The sequence below is a fragment of the Emys orbicularis genome, chromosome 2 (assembly GCF_028017835.1).
Source record: "Emys orbicularis isolate rEmyOrb1 chromosome 2, rEmyOrb1.hap1, whole genome shotgun sequence".
NCBI classification, from domain to species: domain Eukaryota; kingdom Metazoa; phylum Chordata; order Testudines; family Emydidae; genus Emys; species Emys orbicularis.
This window is the reverse complement of record NC_088684.1, coordinates 251,433,537-251,456,764: the sequence shown is the minus strand read 5'-3', so window position 1 is coordinate 251,456,764 and position 23,228 is coordinate 251,433,537. Positions and strand designations below refer to the sequence as shown.

At 43.0% G+C, this 23,228-nt stretch overlaps 1 protein-coding gene across 1 annotated transcript in view; it reads left to right on the top strand.

Moving 5' to 3' along the window:
• The window catches only part of LOC135875084 (probable acyl-CoA dehydrogenase 6), a 156,584-nt gene that overhangs the window by 96,160 nt on the left and 37,196 nt on the right, over nucleotides 1–23,228 (top strand). Inside the window, exon 3 of the mRNA XM_065400064.1 lies at nucleotides 11,153–11,282. Coding sequence (XP_065256136.1) covers nucleotides 11,153–11,282 — 130 coding nt within the window. The remainder of the gene's footprint in view (nucleotides 1–11,152; nucleotides 11,283–23,228) is intronic.

The window sequence follows — 23,228 nt, the reverse complement described above, 5'->3', positions numbered from 1 at the left end:
CAGTAAATATCGTTAAACATAGATTTCTCCATACACACACAAACCTACGAAAAAATATTTTCATCAATAATAAGAAAAATTTTCCAATAGGCAAAGTAAGAAAAATGCTGCTTGAGAAATTAATAGCATTTGATTTAAAGATATTTATTTTATAAATTTTGACATGTGGTGTTGATAATTTGTGTTTTAATGGTTATAAAGTTTTAGCTTTTTGAATCTCAATGTCTACTGTCATTAGATAATTATTGTCTGAACCCCTGTTGTCTAGCTCCTTCCTAATTTCCCACAACAATGAAAATCTAAATCAATAAAAATAAAAAAGCTCAGAAATAAACATTGATATTATCTGCTGAAATTATAAAAAATAAAAATCAGATTGTGCCAAGACCCCATATTAATATGCTGCATTCTTTGTATTTCTGACACATTGAGAATTCTGGCTGTGTTTAATCTTTTGGAAATAATTAAAATGTAGCAGAGTAGCTGAGCTGGCTGTGTTCTTTTCTACCATGGGAGGCAGAGTTCATGTCTTCTATGAGGTCTGGCAGGCACTGAGTTTGTGACTAAAGACACATTCAGCCTGTAGGGAAGGGTGTTTATTCTGGTGTTGCTTTGGTGCTGACTCTGATGGCTGACTCAGAATGATATCAACAGGATTGGGTGTCTTACCTCCCTGGTCAAAGGCTGTTGCTGCAATATGTGCCTATTTGTCAGAAGAGTGGTAGCCTCTTGGTTGGAGGGCAGCAATCTCCCCTGCTAACTAAACTTGTCCCCAACAGAGAATTCAGTGGAAAAATGGTAAATGAAGTCTGAACAACTATGTGAAAACAAATCACAACAATGCGTTTTATGCTCATCGTGAGATACTGCAGTAGTTACTGATTGACAGACTTTTAGTCTGCAGGTCTGCATTGAAAAGCACATGAAAGCTAGGATATGGATTTGACGTTTCTGTTAGCCTGCAGAATTGGGTTGGAAGCCTCATTAGAACTGGCTTTGCATTACAATGAGAGCTGAGGCTGCTCACCACTGCAGGAGGAACTTGGAACTGTGCAGTATCAGGCTCATAAACTTCTTGATTTCTTCTTCCCTCTTTTTTCTCTCCCTGCCATAGAGTTTAATTGGATTTTAATTTTGTTTTATTATTCTTAATAACTGAGATCACATTCTCTGGTACTGAAACCTCCAGGACATTAAATCTAAGCTTCTGTATTATTTATGGCTAATAAAAAAACAAACAAAAAAATCCAACCAACCCCCAACCACAACAAAAACGCAAGTTGATGAAAAGCAGAAAGAGGATGAGGACTCTGGATTCAGGAGGTTTTCATTAACACGCATACTGTAGGGATTAGTCGGAAGTATATTGATGGGTGTGGACCAAGTTTCAGTTTTCTCTCATGTGGAGTTGATACAGCTGGTGGTTCATAAGACCATTTGCAATATTGGGGCTTTGAAAGTTTGCTGAATCTCCTCCCAGGCTGTTTCTCTTGTTGTCATGTGCACATTTTACATTATTTGTAATGTGGAGCTTTTCATTCCCCACAGTATGGGGTTACGGGACAGAACTCTGCAAAGAATTTTACCATCAGGGAACTCTGAAGTTCTGTTAGGCTTAAGGATTTATACAGTAGTGATTGCTCACATATATGTGGCATTTGGTCACATCATGTTGTGTATGTTTAAAAATATAAAAATCCTAATAAAAATGTAAGGGAGGTTACTGGGAATGGGAGGAAGATTAAAGTAGCTGTTTGCAAGTGATGTCTTTAAACATGTGACTCTAGCTTGTTTGACCTTGATATCTTTTGAACTCATTATGGGAATGTCAGACACATGGCCTGTGGGCCTGATCAGCCCGCTTGATGCATTTATCTGTTCCATGACAGATTCTGCAGAGTGGAAGCTTTAATTTTTTATTTTTTTTAAAAGGGACATTTTCTACTCCTTGCAATTGTGAAGAAAACCTTCAAAATACTTCCCAGTACAGCACTGTCTTAACCTGAAACAATTCTGGGAGATTTAAGTTACTACATTAATCTCAGTGAGTTAACTCGTAAGTCTAACAATATCATAACATCCAAATTTCTAATAATTTAGGCATACCTACTTTGCAGTTACCCCAGGTGCACATATACAATGGTCAAACAAAGTGCAGAAATAGCAAAGGCTCTAAAAGTGCCAAGCATTAATTTTCCCCCTCTAAGTCATGTTGAAACTTTATTAATAAAGTTTAGTTACCACATAAACAAGGTGCTCTTGGACTTTGCGAAATCACCCATTATCAGGAGGAGATCCATTGTGAATTGAGAGTTGTATATGGCTCTGATTTTGTAGCCCCAGCCCACAGATGGTTATTAAAAGTATAATTCGTTCTGCTCCGCAGTAGAGAGCTTTACATCTGTTTTTCTTTAACATTTTTGTGGACTGATCCAGATGTATTAGTTGAGCAACATACCTGTGTATCCAGCTATAGCTGAGCTGGACTCTAATAGGGTGTTTCCACTCTGTGTGATGAGGCATTTTTGCTATTACCAGGAAAAAACAAATGACCAACATGGACAAATTAAGAGAAGGTGGGGTATTAACTGTGTTGTTTAACTTTGATCATCCCAGAATGTAATGGGATCTTGAATATGTCAAGAAGAAAAGGCAGTTGAGTACTCTTAAACTGTCTGTGTTTTTTATGTTAAAGAAACAGGAAGAGAATTATGGTGAGATTTATGCACTAGTTTAGTAATGAACACTAACAGCTATGTAACCACAAGGCCTTTTGTAATCCTAGAATTGTTATTCTGAACTATCTTTATGACAGGTGACTAAGGCTTAAACATTTCAGCTTTGCATCTGTTGATTTAAAATTATATGTTCTGGTGAAAACTGCCAGTTAATTCGGTTATCTTCTTGGCACCTGAGAGCCCAGGGCTACGAGGTCCAGATACACGCCCTGATCGTGGGAGCCCTGAGCTCGTGGGACCCCCACAATGAACCGGTACTGAGAGCGTGTGGAGTCGGGCGATACTACGCCCGGCTCATGAGACATGTCTGCTCATGGTGTCCGACACCATCAGGTAGTCCAGAGACATCTATACGGAACACATCACGGGACACCGTCAGTACCACGTTGAGTAATCAAGACCACCGACCAGGGAAATAACCCACTTGCTTCCCTGACGAACCAAGGGACACACCCCACCCATGTACTTATTCGCGACACTGATACTGACTTGGACTCTTTATACATTCCATGGGTGGCGTACCCGAGCCCACTTATCCACTGACGCTTTAAAAACCCCCGTGCCCCAATCTGGGTCTATGCTGGTTATGTGATATGTATGTATCTCGTGATCCTCGTAACTGATACTTGTAATCCTTCATAACTCAAGCCGGGCCCCAGATGTACAGTACCTTCCCTCTAAACTTGTGTATATTTAATTTTAAACATTAACTTTAATAAAAATTTTAATTCTCTCAGATCCAAGTTCAGGGCAGGAAATCGTCTCATTTTTCTTTTGGTTTTCTAGAGTCATGAAAAATGAATTTACATGTTTTCATACTGAGTTACAAGGGGTACCAAATATCAGGAGTGATTCCACATAATCTCATTTTTTATGACAATTGGTAAATGTAAGAGATTTCAAAGCTCTATAAACATATGAGACCAATTATATGACATGTAAAGATAGTTACTCATGCATCTTAGTTGGGTATTTTCACCATCCCACCTAAAAGGCTATTCCATAATAACCATAATAAGCCAAAACTCCAGTGTCTCTATTCCATTCATGATTTTTAGTGTCTAGCAAAATTATGAAATTAAGCTCCCAGATACAGAGTGATCGCTTTGTGAAAAGTGTTCACGCACAAAGCGATCACTGTATATCTGACATTTCAGTCCTCATCCTCAAAGAAAACCTTCACAACACTTTCAAAAGATGAGCCTAGGAGCTTAAATTCATAATTTTGCTAGACACTAAAAATCATGGACTGAATAGAGACACCTGGATTTATTTTTTATTACCATAATCTATAACGTACTAACAACCCTCTCTCCCTTCCCTCCCCCTCTCTCCCCAGCTGCTTCCACCCCTTCCTTTCCTCCTTATGACTGGAGGAGTGTTAACAGGCCACTTACCCCTTGAATGGTCTCTTGAAATATGTGTTAACTACTTATGCTAAACAATCTGTTCCATCTTGTATTTAGCTGGGACACTCTGAGGCCTTGGCTACACTTGCAGCTGTACAGCGCTGTGAGGTAAACCTGTCTTCGTACAGCTGAGTAGGGAAAAGCGCTGCAGTCTGTCCACACTGACAGCTGCCAGCGCAGTGGCGTGGCCACACTTGCAACATTTGCAGCTGTGTTGGGAGCGGTGCATTATGGGCAGCTATCCCAGCATTCATGTGGCTGCAACGTGCTTTTCAAAACGGGGAGGGGTGGGGTGGATTGTGACAGGGAGTGTGGGGGGAGAGAGAGTGCTTTTTGGAGCATGTCAGCACTCTATTTTGCAAGTTCCGAACTCCCGGCCCCCTGCTCATTCATTTACTCACTCAAAGCAAGCTGCAAACTGTTTGCTTTTCTCTGTGGTACGAGCTTTGAAACCGGCACTTCCGCATTCCTACAGCCGGTCACAACAATGGAGAGGATTGGCCACTTGACAAGGTGATTAGTACAGCGCTGCAAGCGTTTACACTCACACCCGTGAGTCGTAGCCACTCCGCTGCAGCTGTTATTCCTCTCGGGGAGGTGGCGTACCAGCAGCGGTGTACCCAGGGAGATACAGTGCTGCAAGTGCCCTGCCAGTGTGGACGGGGAGTGAGTTACAGCGCTGGGGGCAGCTTTACAGCGCTGCAACTCGCAAGTGTAGCCAAGGTCTGAGTGAGGCCTTGGCTACACTGGCGCTGTACAGCGCTACAACTTGCTGCGCTCAGGGGTGTGAAAATGCCCCCCCCCGAGCGCAGCAAGTACAGCGCTGTAAAGCGCCAGTGTAATCAGAGCCTGCTGCGCTGCACGCTCGCTCGCAGCGCTGCAAGCTATTCCCCTCGGAGAGGTGGAGTATTTACAGCGCTGCGAGAGAGCTCTCGCAGCGCTGGGAAGTCCTGAGTGTAGCCAAGGCCTGAGTTTCCCAGACCTGAAGAAGAGCTCTTTGTAAGGCCTGGTCTACACTAGGAGTTTATCTCAAAGTTAGCAGCGTTAAACCGAATTAACCCTGCACCCGTCCACACAACGAAGCCCTTTACTTTGATATAAAGGGCTCTTAATATCGATATCTTTACTCCTCCCCGACGAGGGGAGTAGCGCTGAAATCGGTATTGCCATTTCGAATTAGGGTTAGTGTGGTTAAAATTCGATGGTATTGGCCTCCGGGAGCTATCCCACAGTGCACCATTGTGACCTCTCTGGACAGCAATTTGAACTCGGATGCACTGGCCAGGTAGACAGGAAAAGCCCCGCGAACTTTTGAATTACATTTCCTGTTTGCCCAGAGTGCAGAGCACAGGTGACCATGCAGAGCTCATCAGCACAGGTAACCATGCAGTCCGAGAATCGAAAAAGAGCACCAGCATGGACCGTACGGGAGGTACTGGATCTGATCACTATATGGGGAGAGGATTCAGTGCTAGCAGAACTTCGTTCGAAAAGACAAAATACCAAAACATTTGAAAAAATCTCCATGGGCATGATGGAGAGAGGCCACAATAGGGACTCACTACAGTGCCGCGTGAAAGTTAAGGAGCTCAGACAAGCCTATCAAAAAACAAAGGAGGCAAACGGTCGCTCCGGGTCAGAGCCGCAGACTTGCCGCTTCTACGCTGAGCTGCATGCAATTCTAGGGGGGGCCGCCACCACTACCCCACCTCTGACTGTGGATTCCGAGGCGGGGGTAATCTCAGCCATGCCCGAGGATTCTGCGGACGGGGAAGATGAGGAGGAGGAGGATGACGACGAGCTTGTGGAGAGCACACAGCACTCCGTTCTCCCCAACAGCCAGGATCTTTTTCTCAGCCTGACTGAAGCACCCTCCCAACCCCCAGGAAATGAGCCCATGGAAGGGACCTACGGTGAGTGTACCTTTGTAAATATAAAACATGGTTTAAAAGCAAGCGTTGTTTAATGATTAATTTGCCCTGAGGACTTGGGATGCATTTGCGGCCAGTGCAGCTACTGGAAAAGTCTGTTAACGTGTCTGGGGATGGAGCGGAAATCCTCCAGGGACATCTCCATGAAGCTCTCCTGGAGGTAATCCAAAAGCCTTTCCACAAGGTTTCTTGGCAGTACAGCCTTATTCCGGCCTCCATGGTAGGACACTTGACCACGCCATGCTAGTAGCAAGTAATCTGGTATAATTGCATGACAAAGCCTGGCAGCGTATGGTCCCGGTGTTTGCTGGCATTCAAGCAACATCCGTTCTTTATCTCGCTGTGTTATCCTCAGGAGAGTGATATCGTTCATGGTAACCTGGTTGAAATACGGGAATTTAATTAAGGGGAGAGAGGTGGCCATTCCTACTGGGCTGTTTGCCTGTGGCTGAAAAGAAATCCTTTCCTGCAGTTAGCCAAGCGGGGGGGCGGTGGGGAAATCATTGGCGCTGAGCTTTTCATGTTTGGCTAGCAAGGAACTTCCCTGATACCAGCCACAGGGTGGGGGGAGGGATAAAGCGATCATCCCAGAGAATTGGATGGGGGGGGGGTTAGTTTGGTTTTTGCAGGGATCTTCCCTGATACCAGCCACACGGTGGGGGGAGGGATAAAGCGATCATCCCAGAGAATTGGATGGGCGGGGGGTTAGTTTGGTTTCTGCTGCTGCACGTTAACAGGAAAACCTCAGCACTCAACGGGCTTTGCTTGGTATGTGGGAAAGGAGGGCGCTGCTTGTAGGAAAGCTGCAGAAGCCGAAAGACAATGGCTTTCCATGGCCGCATGCAAGCCGAATTCTGTTGCCCAGACCTGTGTCTGTGCTCTCTAACACCAAAGCCGCAGGCACTCAATATTAAGATGCAAAATGCGACCTTGTACCGAAATCACATGTGCTATGTAATGTGAATAGTGTTGGTCACCGTGAAAGAGTATAAGCATTGTTCTGCAAAATGTATCTTTTTAAATACTTCTCTACCTTTTTTCCCTCCCTCCCGCAGCTGCAAATTTTTCAAGCCTCCCTCCTCCGTCCTGAAGGCTATCTCAGATAAGGCGTCGAAAAAAGAGGACGCGAGATGAAATGTTCTCGGAAATCATGGAATCCACCCGCAGTGAAAGAGCTCATCTAAATGAGTGGAAGGACACGGTATCAAAGTACAGGAAAGATGCCAGTGAACGTGAGGCCATGAGGGACGCTTGAGATGAGAGGTGGCAGGCTGCAATGCTGGGGCTGCTGCATGATCAAACAGACATGCTCCGGCGTCTGGTGGAGCTTCAGGAACGGCAGCAGGAGCACAGAGAGCCACTTCAGCCGCTGTATAACCTCCCTCCCCCCTCACCATGTTCCATAGCCTCCTCACCCAGACGTGTAAGAACGCGGGGGAGGGGGAGGAGGCTCCGTGCACCCTCCCACTCCACCCCAGTGGACAGCCCAACCAAAAGGCTGTCATTATATTGAACTTTTTTAGTGGCCTTTTCCTTCCCTCCTATCCTCCTCCCAAACCCCACCCGGGCTATCTTGTCAGTTCTCTCCCTCTTTTTATAATCAATTAATAAAGAATGCATGATTTTTAAACGATAGTGACTTTATTTCCTTTGAAAGCAAGCTGGGATCGAAGGGGGAGGCTGGGTTGCTTACAGAGAATGAGTCAATCAAGGGGGTGGGTTTTCATCAAGGAGAAACAAACAGAACTTTCACACGGTAGCCTGGCCAGTCATGAAACTGGTTTTCAAAGCTTCTCTGATGCGCAGCGCTTCCTGGTGTGCTCTTCTAATCGCCCTAGTGTCTGGCTGCACGTAATCAGCGGCCAGGCGATTTGCCTCAGCCTCCCACCCCGCCATAAAGGTCTCCCCCTTACTCTCACAGAGATTGTGGAGCACACAGCAAGCAGCAATAACAATGGGACTATTAGTTTGGCTGAGGTCTGAGCGAGTCAGTAAAGTGCGCTAGCGACCTTTTAAACGTCCAAATGCACATTCTACCATCATTCTGCACTTGCTCAGCCTGTAGTTGAACAGGTCCTGACTACTGTCCAGGCTGCCTGTGTATGGCTTCATGAGCCATGGCATTAAGGGGTAGGCTGGGTCCCCAAGGATAACTATAGGCATTTCAACATCCCCAACGGTTATTTTCTGGTCTGGGAAATAAGTCCCTTGCTGCAGCCGTTTAAACAGAGTAGTGTTCCTGAAGACGCGAGCGTCATGAACCCTTCCCGGCCATCCCACGTTGATGTTGGTGAAACGTCCCTTGTGATCCACCAGTGCTTGCAGCACCATTGAAAAGTACCCCTTGTGGTTTATGTACTGGCTGCCCTGGTGCTCCGGTGCCGAGATAGGGATATGGGTTCCATCTATCGCCCCACCACAGTTAGGGAATCCTATTGCAGCAAAGCCATCCACTATGACCTGCACGTTTCCCAGAGTCACTACCTTTGGTAGCAGCAGCTCAGTGATTGCTTTGGCTACTTGCATATCTGCAGCCCCCACAGTAGATTTGCCCACTCCAAATTGATTCCCGACTGACCAGTAGCTGTCTGGCGTTGCAAGCTTCCACAGGGCTATCGCCACTCGCTTCTCAGCTGTGAGGGCTGCTCTCATCTTGGTATTCTGGCGCTTCAGGGCAGGGGAAAGCAAGTCACAAAGTTCCATGAAAGTGCCCTTACGCATGCGAAAGTTTCGCAGCCACTGGGAATCGTCCCACACCTGCAACACTATGCGGTCCCACCAGTCTGTGCTTGTTTCCCGGGCCCAGAATCGGCGTTCCACGGCTATAACCTGCCCCATTAACAGCATGATCTCCAAAGCGCCGGGGCCCGCGGTTTGATAGAATTCCATGTCCATGTCCTCATCACTCTCGTCGCCGCGCTGCAGTTGCTGCCTCCTCCTTGCCTGGTTTTGCAGGTTCTGGTTCAGCATAAACTGCACGATAACGCGCGAGGTGTTTACAATGTTCATGACTGCTGTCTTGAGCTGAGCGGGTTCCATGCTTGCCACGGTATGGCGTCTGCACTGTTCACCCAGGAAAAAGGCGCAAAACGGTTGTCTGCCGTTGCTTTCCCAGAGGGAGGGGGAGGATGTACCCAGAACTACCCGCGACAATGTTTTTGGCCCCATCAGGCATTGGGATCTCAACCCAGAATTCCAATGGGCGGAGGAGACTGCGGGAACTATGGGATAGCTATGGGATAGCTACCCACAGTGCAACGCTCCGGAAATCGACGCTAGCTCCGGTACATGGACGCACACCGCCGAATTAATGTGCTTAGTGTGGCCGCATACATTCGACTTTATACAATCTGTTGCCAAAAATCGAATTCTATAAATTCAGATTAATCCCGTAGTGTAGACATACCCTAAGTTTGAAAGCTTTTCTCTCACCAACAGAAGTTGGTCCAATAAAAGATATTAACTCACCCACCTTGTCTCTGTAATATCCTGACTGACACAGCTACAATAACATTGCATGACTGGCATCTACCTGGCATATGTCACATGCAATTCTTTTTCTCTTTATTTCCGCAGGGGGGGTGTGGTGATAGTCTACACTACTCATTGCTCTGGGAAAGTGATGCATTGACTAGCCTACTTTCTAAATCTGAAATGTTGTTATTGACTTGTAAAAAAAAAATCTCAGGCATGGAAGCCTATCAAAACAATGTTTGGGTAGCCAATTAATATATTGCTAGCCATGAAATCCTTTTTGTCTTTAACCTTTGCCAGCTGGTCTCTTCATTGCTACAGCTGTTGTAACATTAACATATTCTGTTGTAGACATCCCCATGTGATTGTCAATTCCCTGTCAATTCCACTGTCTGTGGGAGGTTTTTTTGATTTTTTTAATTAAAAACAAAGTATGGGCTTTTTCAGGGTGTGTGCTGAACTAAGTTTTGAAATAAAGTAATTTCACTATACTGAAAATCCTGTGCAGTCAGGCTATATTATGCAGGTGCACCACAGAAAACTAAAACTCAAACTTTGCCTTTTGAATTTGTGGCTTCCTCTCCTTCTGCAAAAAGAGGATGTACAAAGGCACTCCCTGTGGGTTTAGGAAACAGATAATAGTGTACAAAGTGATAGGTTTATATGGGCTGTGTTGTTTTTAATTTGGCTATCGGTGTTATAATGCAAACTTCACAGAAGTTCGGTTTAAGGGTAAGCTCAGATAGCAAATGTGTGATGTCAACAAGCATAGCTGCTCATGGGAACAGAACAAACAGAACACAGGTGGCTGAGCCACAGGATATGTTTCCATCACTGTTTGTTTTAAATTTCCTCTGTTGGGATGAGTTTCCAATGAGTTAATTAAAGTAGTAAAATGCCACCTAATCAAACTATTCAGTCAAATCATAATAATAATATAATAATTCATCTTGCATATAAATTACAAGTACAGGAATCATCCCCTCCACCCCATGGAAACTCAGCTCCTTCTTGGGTGCAATACACAGTGTGTATTAGTATTAGGCAACACTGTCTAACTTGGGGAAGAGATGAAGAATAATATCCTCTTTAATTGAAACTGTAGTATGAAATGTAAGGAGGTACAAAGACCCATACTGGAATTTGTCCAAGACACCAGAGTCATTGCCTCTGTTCTAGTGAAAAGTGCTTTAATGACCATAAATAGTTAGGACATTTATGCATATACAGCAGCACACTTCTACCTGACATTGTTCTTGGGTATAGACTCAGTGCTAACTCAGAGGGAATAGCATCACCTACTAAATCACCATTTTCTACAATCCCTCAGTTTTCCATCCAGCTATTGTCATGGCCTGATTCTGCTTAGTTTTTGAGATCTTACTATGTCCTGAATATGGAATATGTATGGAATGATATGGGAATTGTAATTTTAAACTCATTTTTAAATAGCTGTAGCAGCACTATGCTGGAATAAAAGATCATTGTTAAATATTTGGAAACTGTATAATAGCCCCAGCTTGTAGACGATTGTAATTAAATAGGTTTTCTTTTCTCTTAACAAAGAATGTTAATATGATCGCTATGTTCTCCTTGTCAGAATATGGCGGCATGGGCTTGGACTTCTCCTATAGCATTGCAATGGCAGAGGAACTGGGAAATATCCGCTGTGGAGGGGTTCCTATGGCTATTGGAGTGCAAACTGACATGGCTACACCAGCTCTAACAAGGTAACTTTCAAAAGAAATCCTCAATTCCCACTCTTCTCTTCAACTTCAAATTTGTTAGGAAATAATATAATGTATTTAGCACCAAGAAAAACATTGTTGACCAAATTTACCATTTTGAATTTTTCCCAAAAACCAAGGGAAGCTCCTCTTTACCCTCACCTTTAAATAATTTAGGATAGCAGGAGAATATGATTTTACATTGGAAGATAAGTTTTTAAAACCAAGTGATGTGTTCTACTTGATCTAGAACACTAAACACAGAGCTTTGACTCCTCTGAAGCATTCTAACAAGCTGGTCTGGAAGACTGATAAGCCAAGAATTAAATAATTGATTCAAGCAGACACAGATTTGTTTCTCATGGGGCTGGCATTATTCAAATAGAAATTAGCTAATTTAGGTATGTTTCTCAGACAAAAATAAATATGCCACCTTTTACTGCAGTATATTGGTTACTGAAAGCAAGACTAGACATAAGTTAAACACAGAACCTCAACATGTTGATGTTGCCAGCCAAATCAATATACACCAGTAGAAGGATTCAATAGCTGGTGCAAGAAGATGAATGGTAGTAATGCAGTCTTAGCAACAACAAATGAGAATCAATTATTTGACTGTCAGAGACTAATGTCACACAGTCTATGAAAATAAATCTCAACAGGTTTTTAGCATTAGTCTTAAAGCAAATTCGAATATCATGGTCTTAGAAGTGGAAACCCACTTAATATCCTCAAATGACACTGTTGAAAAAGAAAAAGTTGGGGGTGGAAAGACAGGGGAGGTTGGAAGAGTTTAAAAATAAGAAATAATAATAAAAACACATTGAACCAAATTTAGGAGTGATGTTAATGGTGACCTTACACATTGAGTATGACTGGTTCAGAAAACAGATGTAACTTGCTCCAATTTTGGCATTCATTTAAAAAGAGAACTGGATAAATTCATAGAGGTTAAGTCCATTAATGGCTATTAGCCAGGATGGGTAAGGAATGGTGTCCCTAGCCTCTGTTTGTCAGAGGGTGGAGACGGATGCAGGAGAGAGATCACTTGATCATTACCTGTTAGGTTCACTCCCTCTGGGGCACCTGGCATTGGTCACTGTCGGTAAACAGGATACTGGGCTAGATGGACCTTTGGTCTGACCCAGTACGGCCGTTCTTATGTTCTTATGTTAGCAGGGCAAAACAAGTGTAATTTGCACACGAATGATGGAAGGAGAGGGATGTGTGTGGGTGGCAGAAAAAAACAACTCAGAGGAAGGTGGGTATAAGCTTGAGAGTCCCCTCACCACATACATGACCTCCCCTTAATAAATCCAGGCTGTGAACTGCCCATAGTTCTCCAGTCCTCTCTGAACCAAATTCATCCCAGCACAGTGACACCAAGGATGAATTTGACAGTAATTACTAGGACCAGTCCTCTTTCATTTTTGCAACTCAGCACTGTGTGCTTTTTTCAGTCCTTCCAGTACTTCCTCCATATTTTTCTGAAATAATTATCAGGTGTACAATAAGTTTTACTAATTCCTTTAATGTCCTAGTATATGTATCACATTGACTGACTGATCTATGTATGTTCATCAGTTACCAGGCATTTGCTTACCCGCTGCTTATTAATACTTATTTTTACAGGGCCTTCCTTGCTTTGGAATTGTTCCTCTTTCTTTATATTCAACTGGTTCCTCTTTCTTTATATTCAACTACATCATTCCATCTGAATCCAGTTTATTGGATTTCTACATGCAGCACCGGATTAAAGCATAAACTAACTAAGCTACAGTTTAGGGCCTCACAGTATGAGGGGCCTCTAAAAAAGAAAAAAACTGACTCCATTTCCAATTTTATCAAAATCGGTTGATAAATAAAGGAGATATGGGAAAAAGAAGGTTCTCTCTAAATATAGACATTTTCGTTCAAATATGACAAACATATTCACATCTCATTACACAAATACCCTTATCCTACCATTACTCTTCACTAATTGTTCATTATAGACAGGCGGAAGGCCAGGACTGAGAAAAAAATGATAATTGCATTTGTAAAATTAGTATTTCTACGAGTAAGTCTGCTATCTGTGGCAGCGTTTTGTTGGCCAGCTGCTACTGGTAAAATTCTGACCATACCTCATAACTTATTTAAATAAATAAATAATCTCACTGCTGATAAAACTGTGAAAAATGTGAGGTCTGAGACGGCAGTGTCGTGAAGCAATCCTGCCAAGCTCATACTCGTATGGGACTCGTCTTAGGAGTGACATCATGTATAGCGTCCCCTTGGCTGGTAATAGCCAGAAGGCTGCCATCTTTTGTTTATAGTCCAGCACGTTTAGTCGTAGTGCCTTCGCTCATGTTTTACTTCCTTTTCTTAAGTGTTAGTGTGTTCTTTCTTCTTTTGATCTGTACACACTTACAATTGTGTATTTTAGTGTGCACACTGCTTTCTGCTTCATGCGCTATCCATGCTTCACATGATTGAGTTTGCAGGTGATTGTCTTATGGACTTGGGTCAAGTGGATCTTGAGGAGGATAAATTTGTGTTGGCTTCCCTCTGTCAGTTTCGGAAACCTTAATAAATATCAGAGAGTGCTGATGAAAGGATAAATAGAGGGTTTTGAGAAGTGAAGGAAAATATACATATATATCAAAATATTCTGAGTTCTTGGTGAGCAAGTTATTTCAAACTATGTGCATATATGATTTATAGGCTATTAAGGCCTATAATATTTATTATATTTGCTTGACTATAGACTAGTTTATCTCACTTTCTCAATGCCAGTCTAGAGATTACCAGTCTTTTTTCTGGTAAATTCTTTCTTTCTCTTTCGTGCATAGCGCTTGTTGTCATTCTGTGTGTCCGAGGTGTTTACTCGAGTGGTCCTGGGGGAGACAGAGGATAGAGAAGCGAACACAAAGAGAGATGTCTGCCTAGAAAATGCTGCTAGAAAAGCTATTTGCCCTAAGCATTCTGTGCATCGAAAGTGACAAACTCCATAGCTTATCATTTGAGGACATCATCAATGATTTTGCTCTCCAAAAATCACAAAAGAAAATGTTTTAAATTTCAGTTTTAAATTTAATATGATTTGCAAACAGACATACTGCAGGTAGTACTGCTTCTATTAAGTAAGCTGGTCTGTGTAAGTAACTGCTTTGTTGTTGCTATAAAGTTTTCATAGCTACTAAGAAATCATAGACAAAAATATGTTAATTTGAAACTATTTTATAATTCAGACAGGCATACTGCAAGATGTGTTTTAGTTAGATTATTATTCTATTTTTACAACTTCGCCTTTGTATACATGCAAATAAAGAGCTTTCATGTTTATATAGTCAATGTCCTTTCTGTGAAAATAATCAAATAATTTTTTTTTATGGTATGGGGCCTCTTACACTTGACATAGCTTAGGGTCTCAGAATGTCATAATCCAGCCCTGCCAACATGACAGCTGTTGTAACGTGTCATCTTCCCAAAGTTCTCGCCTGTCTCTAAGAGCCCCTGCTCATACTGTAGTTCCATAGCAGTCCTGTCCCTTAATAGCAGCCCATCTAACCAGATTTAGGTTACAAGCCAGCAAAACACTTCAGCATTGGGACTGCTCACATGCTTAAAGTTATCCATGTGCAGAAGTGCTTTGCTGGATTGGGGCCATAATAAGGCAAAGTATCTGCAACAAACAACTCTGAAAACTGAAGGGTTAGATAATGGCAGCCATTCTGGAATGATGAACTATTAATAGCATAATTAATAATAAAGTTGAGAGCTGATAATAAAGTAAAACATAGGTAAAGATAATAAAAATTATTATTCTTTATAATAGGTCATTTAAACAATTGTTGATCAGAGACTTAATTGCACAGTCAACTGATGCCTATGTAGTTTTGCAGAGAAGGACATTCTATCTTCTCCTTTCCCTTTCGAATAACAACATCTTTGATTTCCTGCAGCCCCATAGTCTGAAAATGTGGATATACTTCCATGATTTATACTGACCCTCCTTCTGTACTTAAAAACTTGGAGGTCTTACTCATGGGAAGTCTTTCCAAAGAGAATTTCCTTTGCCTTACACAAATACACCAGAAACCTGAAGACAACTGATAGTAGCTATAGTTTATCATTTGATCACTCCTAGCACAGCTGTAGTTCATTTATTATACTGTAAAGGATAAAACTAGTATTTTATAAGATAGTAGACGATAGCCCATACCTTAAGAAACTTTTGTTATTTTAAATTCTTCCCTGTGGTTTAAAAGAAATCAATAGCTAGCTGAGGGCAGAATTTTGTTCCATTGTAGTGTTTTGGTTTGTATTGTATCATGTTTTTCCAACACAGCAGTAACAGCACCTAGGAAGGTAATCAAGACAACTGACCACGCACAGAAACATCTCATTCCAGTGGGAGAGCACACTACATTCATTGCTTTGATGTTGGGGAGAGGTGCTGCAGAAGACTTAGAATAGATGAAGTTGCAGTATACCAGGGCATGAAGCCTTCAGTCCAGCTAGTATAGAATGCTGCAACTCGTCTCCTCACCAACACAGACTATTGTGAGCATATCACACCTGTTCTCTGCTGTATACGCTGGCTTCCCATAAATTTTAAATCTATGGTCCTCAGCTTCAAGGTGCTTGTGACAGAGTCTGCTCACCACAGCAGCAGCTCCGGCTGGCCATCACAGGGATTAGCTCTGCCAGCTGGTGCGCCCTCTTCAGGTAGCGCCTTTCCCATCATTGTCTCTGCCTGCAGAACCACTTCAGTTCAAGTACCACAGCATCCTCTTCATGACTCGCCCTCTGGCCATGTCATCATCCCTGTTTTCCCCGTTCCGAGGGTGAAGTATCTCAGATCAATAGTCCAGCCACTTCCCCAGTGGTGAATGGGGGAGGAGGAGAACCCAGGCCCGCCCACTACTCTGGATCCTGACCCAGGGACCCTGTAGATAGCAGCCCCATGCTGTGTTCCTTTAACTTCATTCAATGCTGCTTCTGTTCCCTGGTCCGCTTCCCCACGGTCCCAGCACCTTCTTCGCCCTCTTCTCAGGATTTTCAGTCAGCAAGATCCAGCATCCAGCCAGGCACTCCCTCTTGCTCCCTGGTCCCTGCCAGCAACTGGTCTGTTCAAGGTGCTACCCTTCCTGCAGCCCACTAAGAACACAGTCCTGACTCCTTGAGCTCACCACAGCCACTGTCTCTGGCCTGCAGGTCCTTTTATGTGAGCCTACTGGGCCCTGATTGGCTGTTCCTTGCAGCCTCCCTCTAATTGGCTGCTTCCTGTGCAGCCTCTCTAGGCTGCTTGAAGGACTCATTTCCATGACTTCTTTCTGGGATAGGGTGTGGCAGGCCCATGAGGCCTCTATTAACCCATTCTTCTCCAGTGTGGGGTGAACACCCCATCACAGTGCTCCATTGTCTGGGCCCAGGATATCTAAAAGATTGCATAATGCTCGGGAAGAAAACCATGGTCAACATCTTAGCTCTTCTGACACATTGGAACTCTCAGCTGTGCAGGAGACAGAATTTTTTGGGGGGTTAGCCCAAAACTGGAATGAACTCCCCCAGGAATTAAGGACCATCACAAATCTCACCAACTTCTGCTCCAAGTGAACTTGCATTTCTCTGATCTTGCCTTGTCTAATATAAACATGTAACAACATGTGTATTTATTAAAACAAAACAAAAATCCTACCAATATGTGACACTCCATTGCATGCATATTTCTCCCTGGGGAGAGGATGAAAGAACAATCATGTAATAGATGTTAGTCATGTTGTGTTAGCCATATGTGGGGAGGGGAAGGTATCTGCCCTCAGACCTATTTGACAGTGACCTTTGCAATTGTTGCCTTTGCAGTATGGAGTACAGGTATTTTGCTGAGATTATATGGGTATATCTCTGTGACATTCTATACCTTGGGGGAGCGTCCTGGAACCCCCATATTCCTCATTTTTATATAATCGTGATCTTACATATAAAGCATGCCATGTAAGGTATCAGGGGAAAGGTTATGATCTGCTGAAAGTCATTTCTCTATCCATATATGTATATCATTAATGCATATGAAATTATGAGAATTGTATTGTATGGTGGTCACTAAAACATGCTGTGAGTTGGGGAATCAGCCAGATATTAGCTCCTCAGAGGCAACAGCAAGGAAAGTAACCAAACACTTGGGCAGATTTCAAACAACCCATCAACAACCATTGTCCAGCAAGGGAGCTACAATTGACTCACCTGCCTGAGGCCACACCAGGGGAATTGCTCAACCTTGCCTGGAGACTCAGCAGTGCCCCAGACATGCCTGGATTTGTGCTCCCCAAACACATGGGACTGAGGTTATAAAACAAACACAGTGGCCACATGCTGGGCCTTTTCTCCTGCCACCACCTATGCTGCAAGCAATGACGACACTGGGAAGAAGACTGAAGACTCCAACAGAGGAGACTGGCCCAGATTGAAGGGACAAATCTGTATATTAAGGACTGCAATATCCAGTGGGGTGAGAAAAACTGCTTAGTCTAGATGTTCACCAGTCTAATAGGGTTGAGAGTTTAGACTGCATGCTTATATTTTATTTCTTTTGGTAACTAACTCTTTCTTTTTGCCTATCACTTAAAAACTATCTTTTATAGTCAGTAAACTTCTTTAATTGTTTATCTTTACCAGTGAGTTTGCCTGAAGTGTGTGGTAAATCTGCTCAGGTTTTGCAAAGGCTGGTGTATGTCCACTTTCCATTGATGAAGTGGTGAACCAATTAAATTTGCACTGCTCGTCTTGAGCAGTGCAAGACGGTATATTCCTGAGGTACAGTGCTGGGAGATGGGGGGATTTGGCTCTGGTGCCTTTCTCTTTGTGATTCTTGAGTGGCTCTGTGAGCATTCATGCAATCTAGCTGGGTGTGGGGCTGCACATGCGGTTGTGCTGAGTGATCACAACGCCTGGAGGGGTTTGCTGCTTGTCACTAGGAAAGCATTGTGAGAGACAACCCAGGCTGGAGAGAGTTAAGGGTGCACAGCAGTCTCCAATCCCAGGCTGCCCCCCCAGGATCCCATCACAATCTCACTTAACCAATTCCCTGCCATTGCGGGGGCCTCTGGCATTGGTGCATCTCAGTCTCTCCTATTCTCTGCCTGTGGCAAATAATAGTTTAATCTCCTGTGGGCTGTAAGACTTTGGTCTAATATTGGTGGTTCGGTTTAGCGAGCAGGTAGTGGGTGGTGTTGGTGGCCTATGATGATGATGATCTGGTTGTCCCTCTGGTATTAAACGGTGTAACTCTATGGTTTTGCTTATTGCACTACTATATTGTGTTCAGATACTGTGTTGGTGAGCGCAGAAAAAGAACCTATATAGAATAGAAAAGATGATCCTCACTACAGGAACAGACTTTGAAAGATTTGCCAACTAAACAAACCAGTGCACATTTAAATTTTGAATACTACAATCAGCTCTTCAGTTTGAATTTTTCTTCTAGTCAATATTGGATCACGTGAGCCTAAAATTTGCTTTTCACATACATTTGTGCTAGTAAAGCTGAATGTTTGCAAAAACTGAATATGGAAACATCATGAATGTGGGGAAATCAAAATTCATTGTCGAATTCATATGAATATTGGTGAACACATTTTTGTTTTTTTGACTCAACTCCGCTAAGTATATATTCAGAATACTGTGTTACTGCAAAATGTAAAGGTAACACATAATACAGAAGAGAAAACTCAATGTCATAGCAAGCTCTGCTGTGATGCACTTTAACTTGGAGAAGCAGCAAAGAGTCCCGTGGCACCTTATAGACTAACAGACGTATAGGAGCATGAGCTTTTGTGGGTGAATAACCACTTCTTCGGATGCCTTTAACCTGGAGAGATATAGTAAGGACAGATAGGTCATCCTGAATAGGATGTTCATACACCACTCCATCTTAGTCCCAACCTCAATGGTTCCTGCTGGATGCAGCCACACTACATTGCTCCTAAACTACGGTAATTTTAAAAAAATCAACTAGACTTGACATAATTAATTACTGCATTTAAAACTCATTTCAATATATATTCTAGGGACTTTGAGCATAGCAAATAGCCTACTAAAGTTATCAACTATTCAAAACTCCCCCCCAAAAATCTAAAAGGAAGTCTGGAACAAACGGAAAGAATAAGCACCTTGTTGACTTAAGCCTTCTCTAACTTTGGGTCCAATTCTGCTTTCATCATATTTACAAAACTCCCCTGGGAAATTGAATCAGACATTTTGATATGCCAGGTGAGTGCACTACCTATGTATAATTGGACATATGGTTCCCTCAAATTCATGCATAGATGGGCATTGAAATAGACACTGAACTACTTTGGATGGGTAACTGCATACACAAATGAAGGCTTGAAAATACATGTTATTTATTACATCCAGACTTAGGCTTCTAATTACTGACAACTTAGGGTGAAATCCTGGCTGCATTGCAGTTAAAGACAAAGCTCCCATTGATACCAGGATTTCACCCTTGGTCTCAATTTCTCATTTCAGTCATCTGTGTAATCTTGGCTTAATTTGTTCATGTTTGTAAAAACTCTTGGAGATCTTAAGAGGAAGGTGCCATAGAAGTGCAAAGTGGTGGCAGTATTTAGTACCATACCCAGAGACAGCTGGGAATTCAAACTCATGAGTAACATTTCCAAAGCACTTAAGTTCCGTTTTCAAAAGTTACTTGAAAAGTGACCACACTTAAGTGCTTTTGAAAATTTTACCTAACATCTTTTTGCATGATCTCTAGTCCTCCTCATCCCCCAGTTTCTTCCTTCCAAAATGAACATTTCTGACAGTCCTTAAAACATCCTCTTGGGTGATCTTTAACCAGGAGCAATCCTACTAATTTCGATTTGCACTCAGTTCTTTTTGTGTAAAAGGCTGCAGGGGGAAACAAACCTGCTTCACTTGAAGAAGCCTAAAAACAGAACAGTCTTTTTAGGCATCTTAAGTTTAACAATGCTACTGCTGTGCTTGGAAACTGAATGCAAAAGGATCTGTCAAAGATCTGACCTTTCATGTGTCTGGCCCTGCTCATGGCTCACTGGCATCCGTATGTCAGATCTTTCAAAGGCATTCTAGTTATAGCACTTTACTTGCCTTCATGCTTAACATGTTGTATTTAGAAGCCAGCTTCCAGGTGAAATACTGAATGAAATATATTGCCCTTGGGCTGGAAAACAAACATTACATTGTGACTCATCCTTAGTGCTATTGTTGGATGTCGATATCTTTCAGTCTTGGCATTGGACTACTACTTCATCCCTTTTTATTGTTTCTAACTGGATATTAAGATGAGTGGTGATTATTCGGAGAGAAGGGAATACATTTCGGTTTAACCTGTTTAGTTTAACTTGTATTGCCAATTCTTTCTCTCCCTCCATATACAGAATAGTGGTGATTTGAGGAAATCAATGCATTCTTCAAGTTACAACTTTTTAACACGGATTTATTTTTGTATGTACTTATTTTAAGATGTGAAGTAAAGCTAGTTGTAATGGAGCAGAGTTGTTTCCAAGTGTATAAAGAGCTGAGCAGTTTTAAAATATAGTATTGCCCTCTTAATTGGCACAGGCCACGATGGAAACAGGAACATGCCAATTAAAGGCTAGCTCACTGACTCTGCCACTGACTCTGAATAACAGGCAGCCTATAGTTATGCTGCCCCAGGAGTGTGCCAGGGATCAAATTGTGACTCCGTGACAATTTGGTCCCTGATTCCCTGCTTGCTCCAGAGGGGAAGTAATTTGCACCAACCCTTTACCAATCACAGATCACTTTTCTGTTGATGCCAGCTCAGTTGTGTTGGCTAGTGTGTATGGGAGGAGGGGAAAGGCACAAAAGAGAGAGTAGCAATCCCACAGAGGCTGTTTCTCCCTGCCTTTGTCCACCCGCTGTGCTGTGACTTGTATACAAGGGGTAAGGGTGCGCTTTATGCTGCTGTGTTGCCCTACGCCAGTGTGTAGGCTGAGCCAGGATCTTGCCCTAAGTGGAATTTGGCAGATAGCCATGACACCTTATTGTGCATTTTAAAATATTTCTGTAGCCTGCTTTGTGCAGTTTACCTCATCAAATCTCAGTGTAGCTAAAGACTGAGGTCATGAATGAAAGTCTGATCCAAAGTACTTTTCCTCTTGTTTTTTTCTTTCTGTATCTGCCGCTACAATAAATTTGCCTGCCATATAATGCATTTTGAACCCATCTTGAGCAGGGAGAGGGGGAGGAGCAGTCGATCGGGAAGGGGAGGGAGTTTTAAACAGCATGGGAAAGGGGGTCCTGGCACATTTTGCAGACAGTTGTGGGCTTTGATATTTCAAGAGAAATAAATGTTTTGGAGCTGAAATTCCCTGGTGAGCCCAACATTGTGAGCATACTGGGGGAGGAGAGGGAAATAGAAGCCAAGGAGGCAGAGAGAGACTCCTAACTCACATCTGCCCAGCATGGCAGCACTTTGACCATACCTGAAATAAAGTTGTTGAAATCCCCTTGTGCATTGTAATATACAGCACCTAATACTTACTGGAAGAGGTCTCCCCCCAGCACTGTCAGGATGAGATTCAGAGTCTCCTGGGTGTCCCGAACTGTTTCTGCTCTGGACCCTGCCTTGGAGTTTTGCAAGGTGAAGAGTACGACACTGCACCCCATATTCTTTGCAGTGATATTGTTATGATATTATTATAGCATAGTTATGATGCATTTTATGCAAGATTAGTCCTGTGAGGTGCTATTGGAAAAGTTATGATTTGCTGAATATGATTATCCTATTTGTATGCATGTATCATTTTTGTATCTGAAGTTATGAATATTGACTATGTATCTGTATTTCAAATCTAGTTACACCTGGGTAACGCCAACTAGACAAGACGCTTTCAGTTTAGCTAGCTGGTTGGGAAGGGCTTATTCAGGGCATTAGGCCATTAGGAAAAAAACAATAGGCCTTAGGAGAAGCTTACCTCCCATCTGGGGAGCCTTCCTGAGAACACTACAGACAGCTTCCAAGTAATGGCTCCTATGACTCTACAAGGACATGTGATCAGATCACATGATGCTGGACTCCATCTTGGGATGTCAGTATTTTTCCACAGACTGGTCTGGGAATCAAGCTTTGAAACAAAGGATTCCCGCCATATGCAAAAGCTGTATAAGGCAGGGAGTGACATCATCTGGTGTTCTTCACTCCCCACGCAAGAAGACTCCTGGAAACACTTGAGGAACAAAGACTGACCTGGGGGGAGTGCTGGACCCAGGCTAATGGGATTTCTAGCCTGTGAATGAAACACCTGGGGATTCCAAGCTGTCAAAGCAAGTGCAGCTTACTCCTTAAGGATCTGCAGCCTGCTTGTATCATCTCTTAGGGTGAGAATCTGCTACTGATGTCCAATCTATTTAGTATATTAAGCTTAGTTTGTGTCTTTTGTTTATTTGCTAATTAATCTGCTTTGATCTGTTTTCTATCCCTTATAATCACTTAAAATATATCCTTTATAGTTAATAAACTTGTTTTTGCTTTATCTAAACCAGTGAGTTGGAGTGAAGTGTGTGGGAATCATAACTCGGGGGCAAAAGGCTGTTGCATATTCCTCTCCACATTGAGGGAGGGGGCGAATTTTATGAGCTTGTGCTGTACAGTTCCTGGTATAATTTTAGGTTTATACTCCAGTGTGGAGTGTGAGTCTGGAAAGCTGGGAAATTGGCTGCTGTCTGCTGCATGTATTTGAGTGGCTTGGGAGAAGCTGCTTTCTCAGGTAGCTCAGTTTGTATGTGTGGTGCCACCTGCTGTCGTGTTGGGTAATAACAGGGGTAGGGTTAGGCTGGCTGTGTCCCCAAGCAGTGTGAGCAGGGCCAACCCAACTGAGTGGTTAGAGTGGTTCCCACAGCTCCCAGGACTGCACCCTGTCACAGTGATCCTGGCTGTCTGGGGCAATTTCTTCCTTC